Source organism: Notechis scutatus, chromosome 2 (assembly GCF_049901735.1).
Source record: "Notechis scutatus isolate UNSWTSFEM ecotype Mainland chromosome 2, rNotScu1.2, whole genome shotgun sequence".
Taxonomy (NCBI): Eukaryota; Metazoa; Chordata; class Lepidosauria; order Squamata; family Elapidae; genus Notechis; species Notechis scutatus.
Genome location: NC_142010.1, coordinates 165,478,454 through 165,488,481, shown reverse-complemented (window position 1 = coordinate 165,488,481; position 10,028 = coordinate 165,478,454). Strand labels below are relative to the sequence as shown.

Genomic DNA, 10,028 nt, shown 5'->3' with positions numbered 1-10,028 from the left:
GCAAACTTAAGTCATAACACAGGTTTCATTTGAAGTTAATGATCTCTCCAACGCATGGTAGAAAACGAAAACCAAGAAACCATGTGATTTACTCAGATTACCCCCAAGAGATGTTCATAGCATTCTCTTCTTATTGCTGTCCCCCAGATTATTGCAAAGTATAGAAGATTGAACAGAGGACAGTCCTTGTGAATCTCTACAACTGAAAGTGCATTTGAACCTGGATCTTCCAAGAGATATTGCCCAAATGCATACTCCAATATGTATCTTCCCTGATTGGAATGAGATGGTTTCATAGGCTCTATTGGCAAGAAACTGGTACTGTGATAACTTTCAGGTCTGGCAGGATCCCAAACACTGGAGAGAATACAGAGTTACAATGGCTAGTTGGGAAATTAGGAACAAACGGGGAAGTTCTTTGAAGGTCTTCTTGTTTTATGGAGGTGCAGAAGAAATAAAAAAGGACACACACCATTCAGTTGACCAAAATATTTTACTTTAAGCTTTCAAGTTTAAGAAAACCAAAATCAGGGGCATGTCAACAGCCCTCTCCAAAGCTATCATACTTATCTAGCAACTGACAGTAATTTTGCAATTTAAAGAAACACATACTTGCCAGAAATGCACACAAAATAAGTTTCTACCAGTGTAAAAAAACATTTAGACATCTATGCATTTCAGCTTTTAATTAAATATTAAACAAAGGTCTAAACTTCAGCTTGTTGCGCCTTTTTTTAAATATAATTCTATTTTATATTCCCCTCTCGCCCCAAGGTGCAATTCTACAACAGGAAGCAGAATAAATCTTTTCATGAACATCAAATTGTGATTTTTACTGTTTAGCTTTGTTTTTGAATAATCCAGTGCAATTAATTTCAGCAATATTCAGGCAATTTGATATGGTCAAGCAAAACATGTAGCTTAACTACAGAAACTGAAACAGGCTCAATATTTTTCTGCTTATCTGTTTGATTCAAGAAGGAATTCAACAAGGTGGTGCCACTTTAGCACTGCCAAGGTCATCCACCTTTCCACAGATAAGAATTTATCTCTAAGTTACAGAAGAAATGCTACTTTTACAAAAGCTATCCTATTTTGAACTTTTATTGAGAGAAACTTAAGGATTTCTATTACTCAGTAATGAACATTTCCAAACATGTTTTTCTTTGTCATTACACTGTCCTATTCTTACCCTTTTTTCCTTTCCTTGGAAATGTTATGCTTATACTATAAGACAAATATACCAATTTAATAAATACCCTTTTGCAATAGAAAACCTGTAAAAAAACTCTATAGGTCGAGCATGATCTATCTTCTTTCTGTATTTAATAGACAATTTAGGAATTTCAGGTGTTCTGCTGAGATCTGGATTTGGTAAATCTATGCTAATCAACCATGAATTTCTTCAATAATGTAGCAAAGTATTCCTTATGGGTATTAGCTTTGCTGCCAAGAAAGTGCAATTGAGAAAGAATCCTGCACAAGTATTTTGAGCCCTCTTCTTTATGAAAAAGACAGTGGAACTGTCGGAGCATGCTTGACAGATTTCCTTCTCACAAAACCTTCATTTATTCACCAGCTGTGACTGAGAGCCTTTCTTTTCTTTCTATACCTTTAAACTTTAAGAGGCTTCCTAAAAATCTACAAGTATCAATAAACCCTGAATAGCAAGAGTTAGGAATTTATAACTGTTTTAAACTGAACTCATTTTTGAGAACTTTTTTCAAGAACTTGGGAGTGTTAACGGAGTGCTAACTGAAGTATTTTATTCTCAGGTAACTTACTGAAACCATCATTTCTCACTGCAGTTATTGCTTCTCACATCATCCATAGCATAAATTCCTATCCTTACTACCCGCCCAAAATCTGGTTCCATATATTTATATTTTCTTCTGGTTTGCATTCATTTCTTGAGATTTTCATCTTGATTGAAAATATTTTTTTAAAAAATCTATAGTTTCAATATAATTTTAGAAAAATACTAACTCCATATTCTGTATATGCCCAGTTTCAGGGGAAAATAGAATTCCAAACAGCAGATTCATAAACCTCTGTTTTACACGAATTGTTTTACTATCTATGAAGTTTTCCACATAATGTTTGGATTGTACTATTAAGAAAAGGCAAATATCCAACATTACCCTTGCAAAAGTACTTTCCTGTTTCCTTCTTTGCTTGGCAGTCTTCCAACCAGGCTAGAAGGAATCATGGAACAGGCCTTCTGCTTTGGGATTTCTACAAATCAAGAACTCCCCATTGCCAATGCTTCCCTCCTAAAAATATTTAGACTTTCTTTGCCTCCATTGCTGCCACCTTCCTTCTTCAAGGAAGGTCTCAAAATACTTCTGATGAAGCTTGTGAGAAGAAGAGAACATGAAAGCTATGTATTCTGGAAGCCATTTCTGCCAGCACAAAGTTGCCAGTATCCAATTTCTTTAAACTAAAACGCACCAAATAGAATGTAAGGATCTTCTTTTTTAAAGACGATTTCATTATTACCGCTATGGTGCTAGAAGGAAACTGATTAAGACTTTCAGGAAAATGGCTGTCATGCTATCTACATTAAACTGCTTCAATTCCATTCCTTTTAGTGGGGTTTTGATCAGCTAATTATGTGCTACAATATAGCTATTTTTCCTGCACAAGAATACCAGATTAGTCTTCATTACTTCCATTAAATTGGGAACAGAACTTGCAGACAATGAAACTTCAAAAAGTAAGATAGCATGAAAGCAATTAAGCATCTATTATTGTTCTGGTGTCGCTGGACATCATCTTTCAGACTTCAGCTTTAAAAACTGCAGACACACATTAGAACAGATAGAAAAGAGATTTTCTTTTATGAAAGGCAGTACTATGTTATGACCTGACTAAAGCTTGGTAACATTAGTCCTATTTAAGCAGCTAAGAGAAATATAGGAAACGCTCCATTCTGGTTGAATAGAGGCACACGAAGACAAGGAATCAATTGCAAGGCAACCAGGTGGGACATACCTGGCCGTAAGTATCTGCAACATAGTAGCTGCTGAAATTTGCATCACTAACATAGGGTGCTGGCTGGTAATAGCAAGTGACATTATTAGCGTTAGGGATGATGTTTTGCTCCACAAGAACTCTGAGGGCCAAAAGGGAGATCAAGTTCAGTGTCTGTCTACGTTCATGCCCCATAAGACATACTGTGCTCTCATTCACCACTTTCCGCAAGGTCATTAGGTAGTCGTATTTGCTTCTGTCCTCTTCCGCAAAGTGATTCTGCAGGTAGGTTTCCAATTTGCGCTGCTGTTCCAGAATATCTGGGAAGTCTATGAAGAACCTGGAGCACATGTAGCGCTCTAAGGTTTTGATTTCCTCTTTGTCCATAGGCTTGAAATCCCTCACAAGAAGGTTACTGTATTTGAGGAGCCCGCCTCCCCTAATTTCCTCAGGGTTCTTGGTAGTTATCAGTCTGTTCTTAAGATGAAGAAAGGCGGCCTCAAAATCGCCGTACATACTTTCCCCAATGACAGTTGGATGGAAGTGCTCCGACATTGGGTTTGCTGAGCACTTGTAATAAAAAAGCAGGGAGTCTAATATTATTTGAAAAGAATCCACACTGAACTCAAACTGCCGCCGTATACGATCCACAAACTTGAGTTCTACATTTCTGCCATGCCTGTTAGAAAGAGATATTAAGCTCCATCGGTCAATTTCAGTGGATACCTTCACCAACTTTTCAATATATACCTCCTTAAGAGTCATGGGAGTAATCTTGAGTTTGTTCACACCTTCAGGTAAGAAATTTAAAAGGGACTGCAGCACCACTTCTTTGACCAACTGGAACTCAGTCTCACTTGGAAGGGACACCTGAAAAACAAGATCCAGATCTTTACAACCCAGCCCGTTATCTTTAACCAAGACATGACCAGCTGCAGAACCATTCAGTCGAACGTCGTGCACTAGAATGCTTGCTTCTTCCAGCCTGCTCCGAACAGTTTGTATGATGTTCTTCAAAGTTATCTTCAGCGTTGGAAAATTGCCCCGTCCATGAATTAGCACCACTTCTGATAGGATCTCATGCAAGCGGCTGACTTGTTCCCAACTTAGTACACTGCAAGATGTGGCGTCAGCCTTTGGTCTCTTGTCTGCCATTGTAGATTAATCTTTGAACTAGAAGGGAAGAGAATATCGAAATAAGATACATCCTCTTAGTACAATTAAGCAAATTTGAGATCTTAACGAGTGATTGGGAATGTTCTTCATGGAAAGGAATAAGAATCTGGATGAAATATTGTAAGCATTTTGTATTTGCTATAGTCTAAACTGGTTCACTGATTCTTTACACTCAATTCATTACAATTGTGGTTCTCTTTGCACATTAGTTTCTCCAGCAACTTCACTATTTCTCAGAATGCCTGAAATTCTCACACATCGTTTTTGTTGTAAGGAAAGAAACCCTCGAGAAAATTTTGCACCTGAGATACATCTGCTCTTATTTGTTAGATCAAATTTTATATGAATATATTAAAAACTATTTTTCCAGCTCCTCCTATTCAGACATTTTGCCCCTAAAAATATTAGTCTGGGGACCTCTTATCCTAGCTTGATACAAGGAATGGCTGGGAAAAAAGATATATTAGACCCTTTCATGAACAGAATTAAGTTCATGACAAATTGCCTCTGTTAGTTTGATTACCCCCTTCATCTCTATACCAGTTTCCTTACTTACCACTTTCCTCCCACATGGTATAATCATTTTAATGGGATTTGACACGGATTTCATGTGAAAGAAATAGAGAAATCCACTTATAAGAAACTGGATGCATCTTTTAAATCTGAGCCAAACCATTTAGCCTTTCCTTTAAAGGATTTATAGGCTAGCTTATAGGACGCAGTCCTCTCTAGAGAATTAATAAACAGAGACCTCACAAAAATAGCTGTTAACAACCATTTTCAATCAGTCTACTACAAGTTTCACTAGTTAATGCTGGACACAATCACAATTTCACACTTACCCACATAGACCCACATACTCCAAGTTTAATTATTTGAATTTAGGTGGGTAGAAATGTACTGGTTGTACCTTGTTTTAGAGTTACGGAATGGCACAGAAAAGTTCTTATAAGAAAAGGTCTCAACCAAAACTCTAATGCACAAAGGGGATCATAAGAAGTAAACTGGATTGCTCTAGACAGAAAGAACAACTTTCTTCTTCTCCCTCACCTGATATGTATGGTTAGGCAACCTGATTTCAATAGAAATGAGCCTTGCACCCAAATATGTTTGTATCCCACCCCTCTACCACCACCTTCGTTTTCCGAAGAGTATCCCTGGAAGAGAAAGAATTTTGCTATTACTGTTGGAATATTGAGAATCCCAGACTCTTGCTGGTCTGCAAATCCCAGGGCAGAGCCAGCTAATTTCCATATGAATCAAGTACGTAGACAAAAGACCCACTTTCTGTTGAGACCGAGAGAAATTAGCCCCGTGTCTGCTCTTCTGCCGCATTACTTCAGCACCAGTAGCAGGGGAATGCAGCACATATGGTATTCACTAAAGTCATGCTGCCTATATGTGCCCCTTGTCTGCTCTCTAGTCACAGCAATTCTCAAGGTGGGTATCAGCTGGCCGGTGGCAAGAAGGGCAAATTCCAGCAACAAGACTTGGCTAAGTGAAAAGCAATATATCAGGAAAGGTGCTATTTGTATGCAGTTCCCTTAGGAAAGAAACAATGAACACAGCATCTTATTGGAGGTATTTTCTTATTTAGAAGACTAGGCAAAAACCAGACATCTAGTACCTCCTTAGCAGAACTGCTTAGACTAAAAATGAAAGTGCCATTATATTCCCCATTATGTGTGGCCTAAGGAGGCCAAATAACTTAGAATGTCAAGTAACAGACTTCCAATGGGTCCCACTGAAACACTAGACATGTTGCCCCTCAAAAATCATACAGGAAAATCATGTTAATGTATTCAAGGCAGCATTAGAAAACTAAACATGGAAAGCTGCAATAGAAAAGGAGTGAAATCATTTGGAGCTGCATAGGAAATATTCTAATAGCTGTTATTTCATGGTATTTATCTTTAGATAAGAAGCACATCAATGATATACTATACAATTCAAAGAATTACTGTAAAATAGATTGATATTATGAAGTATTTTTCTATTTCATTGCTCAGCAGCAATGCTGAGACATCGCTTCAATATACAAACCTATCTTTAGGCTGTACGTAAATCCATCAAGGCTACTATTATATTACTAGATGGTAGTATTTCCACAGAGACTTACACTGAAGTCTTTCCCAAAACCGCTAAACAAGATTGCTTTAATCCGGAGTTACAAAAATCATTGGAGCTGTTCACATAAAAGACATGTGTTTATTTTGTAGAGCGCACTTTCCCGTAAAACGGTTGAATTGAAATTAATGCTTAGTAGAGTCATTTTGCTATGCAGCTTTCCTAGAAAGCTGATCTGAAATGCTGAGATGTCAAGGCAATGCAGACAGAACAAAATGTGATAAAGATGGCCTGCACATTCTTTATTTCAGAGAGGAGCCTCTGCTGGATCCTTCTGCTTTCTATTTACAGAATGCTCAATTTGAATCCAACCCATTCATCTGAAGCAGCCTAGTTACAAGGCATTTTTCATGCAGGAGTCATCCTGACTCATTCACAGAATGTTAAAGGTGCCCTGCAAGGGTAACTACTACCATCTATTTTTTAAGCTACTGCATATACAAAAGGAAAAATAAAATAGTTGCATGATAAAATTGAATAGCGGCAGGAGTTTAGGAGCTGTCCTTCTCAAAGCACTTACAGACATCTGGCTGGAAAACCGAAGCTCACATATATTAGGGGGTGCCCAGATTACTAAAGGCTGCTATAGAAGACTTCTGTTTAATGGGTTCTTGTTTCACAAGGCCAGAATCTTGTGCAGAATACAATATGGACAGAGCTCTTTGGAATAACTCTGACGCTTGGAAAATGGAAGGCTATTTAAAAAGCAGCCAAGCAAAGGTAAGTGACTAGACCAGAGGTCCCCAAACTTGGTAACTTTAAGACTTGTGGACTTCAACTCCCAGAATTCTCCAGCCAGCAGAGCCTAGCTGGCTAGAGAATTCTGGGAGTTGAAGTCCACAAGTCTTAAAGTTGCCAAGTTTGGGGACCCCTGGACTAGACTCTTATCACTAGCTTGAAAGGACTGAAAAGTAGTTGTTTCTGATGAACCAACTTGAGAAAATAACACTCATCAGATCAAGAAGAGTAGGAAGCAACCAAATAAGTGAACAACAACAAAAGTTAACTTATCATTGAAGCCCATGGTATTTCAGCAACAGGTGTGGCTGTTAACACCCACTTAGTAACTGGCTTCTGACAGAAACATCCAGCTGCCTCAGTTCTCCCCAGGGAAATTGGCGTAAACAGTCATTTCACCCGGTTCTCTCTCTCTCTCTCCTACTAAGAAGCTAAGGAAAAATCGTTCAAAACCTTTCTCCTTGGAAAGGTCTACCAATTAATAAGAATTGCTGCCATTTTTTTTGTTTTGTATATATCTATATCTATATATCTATCTGTAAATAATCACGCAGGTAAAAGACGCATTGCAACTCAACCCACAGCCCCAACTCACACCGGAGCCTGCAACTGCGCTACTACGCCGCTCAACCCAGGCAGTTCATGCTGAAACGCGTCGGGGAGATGCACGCTACCTTCCGGGGGCACCAAGACCCGCTAGGGATGTGGGAAGATGCGACCCGCTGGCCCAGAGGTCGTGCTCGAAAGGGGACGAAGCCTAAAGCGGCTTTAGGGGGAGTCAGAACCAGGGTCGACCAAGGAGGAGCCCTTTTGTCTGGTTTCCCTCCAATGTCGCTGCGAGAGCAAATGCTTTTCGCGCTGCCACTGTTGCTGGCTGGACTTTATAGCGTAGAAGTTTCTAAGGTTTCCTTCGGCTCCCGGGGTTTTGGGGGCTCAGGGCGCTCAGGTCTAACTAACCCATTTGCACACAAACCTCCGTTTTCCAGCTAAGTCGGTGAGCGGGGAGGGCGCAGGAGCCTCCGCGACGCTGGACCCTTCACCTGCGGTGGCAGCTCGGCCGTTCCGGTCTCTTGCAGCTTAGCATTATTTTTTTCGTCCTCCTCGCGGATTCATTTATAAGCCCCGCCCTCGGACAGACTACGCCCCTTCAGGCGGGGCAGAGAAAAGGCTCTTCTACGACGCTCTCTAGGAGTTGGAGCGAGGTTTAGCGAGCAAAGTGGGAATGAGTAAAATCGTGGAAGTTGGAATCAAGAGCTCACTGAAAATATTTTCGGGTTCCCTGATGCAGGGCTCTCCAACCTTGGCAACTTTAAGCCTGGCGGACTTCAACTCCCAGAATTCCCCAACCAGGGGAATTCTGGGAGTTGAAGTCTGCCAGGCTTAAAGTTGCCAAGGTTGGAGAGCCCTGCCCTAATGAATAGGCCCCGTCTTGTTTAAAAATAAATAAGTTGCTGTCTTAGAACTTATGCCCCGGGGATATTGCAAGAATTGGATCCATTCATGAACCAAGACACAAACTCGTTTTTTTCAGGGCCTAAAAGGTTCTCTGCTTATTTTTGTTCCCCAGCATTGGATTTCCTCAGAAACTTAACTCCCTGCACCACAGTCAACACCAAATGCACCGCAGCAAACAATGTGGCCAGATACCTTCCCGATTGGGGTCTTCCCTAAGTATCTCATTGAATAGCAGCTCATCGGGAAAAAAACACTGCTGAGTTCACATCTGCTATGTAATGGTTTGCAAACCATAATTTGGCTTGTTTAAATACCCAATTGTGGCTTATTTAATAAACCATAATTAAACCAAACTTGGCTTATTGAAAGTTGGGAACTGTCCTTTGTATTTTTTTTAAAGTTTGCATTCCATTCCTATTGTCCTAAGTATAAAATGTACTTATACTTACTGTAAAGTGTACTACATGTAGAAAGCCAAATGTATTTCCTAATTCTCCACTGGGAGAAATAAACACAAGTGCCTCTGGATTGGTAAGGGATCCAGCACAGCCAGAAACATCAGAATGGACATAGATCCAGTTAAATGGTGAGTGCTAATCCCTACTTAAAGCTAGATGGGGTAAGGCAGTTAATAATAGGGGGATATGAATTACAGTGGTGGTGTGCAGGTTTTTTTTGGGGGGTGGGGGGTGGGGGGGTGGACCATGTTTAACATATACAGTAATAAATCTGTCCAAGTTTTTTGATCCTGGGGGTGATCCATTACTGAAAGAGCTAATTGGTTACAAGGTTAAAATTTCTTTTGAGGGGTCAAATTCCCACAGTAAACAAACTTTTCTCAGATTCACAGCTCACTGCCTCAAAGCAGAAACCCATTTCACAGGAAGGGAGAAGTGAGTCAAAAAAAGATAAACATTGAAACTAGTTCATAAAAGGCCCCTTTGGAACCCCCAGATTTGGCTAGTTCAACAGGAATTTATTGTGTAGGAAAGGCAAACAGGGAAGTAATTTCAAGATAGTTCATTCATTCATTAAACCATTATTTTTATACTTTATACTTTGACAAGTATTTTTTATAAGTAAAAGCTCATTTCACAGAAACACAGAATCGTTTAAAGAATTGAAACACAAAACAGTACATGGAATGAACAAAATAGCAAGGCTTGAGCAGCTTTTCCACAAACAAATCATTCCTGTATCCATAAACGGCTAAATAAAAGAATTGGAGACTTTTTTTAAATGGATGGGAGGAGAAATAAAGAACTCTGGAATAAGCTCGGTACAATCTCAGATACAATCTGCAAGCTCCTGAAGATCTGAGTTCTTCAGAAAATTTCAGGATTAGAGCCTCTTTGATAAGGTTTTTAAGAAGAGTAAAACTAGAGTAGGAGAGTCAATAGGCAAGCTGTTTTCTTCTTGTCTTAAAGAGATTTTGCTGTTTACTTGGTTTTTGAGAAGTGTATTTAATATTGCAAAATCTGTACATTTGGGTAGTCCAGCAAAAAGATATAAGCCTAGGAAAATAGGGTGATTGATGTTAAACAGTACATTTTTAGAGA

General features: G+C 39.4%; 1 protein-coding gene across 1 annotated transcript; it reads right to left on the bottom strand.

The window, feature by feature from the left end:
• Positions 1-474: 474 nt before the first annotated feature.
• TENT5C (terminal nucleotidyltransferase 5C) lies at positions 475-8,136 on the bottom strand. Its single transcript, XM_026675418.2, has 2 exons — positions 7,988-8,136; positions 475-4,146 (listed from the first exon to the last, which is right to left on the bottom strand). The coding sequence occupies exon 2, from the start codon at positions 4,126-4,128 to the stop codon at positions 2,965-2,967; it is 1,164 nt and encodes a 387-aa protein (XP_026531203.1). The 5' UTR covers positions 4,129-4,146; positions 7,988-8,136; the 3' UTR covers positions 475-2,964.
• Between the last annotated feature and the right edge of the window lie 1,892 nt (positions 8,137-10,028).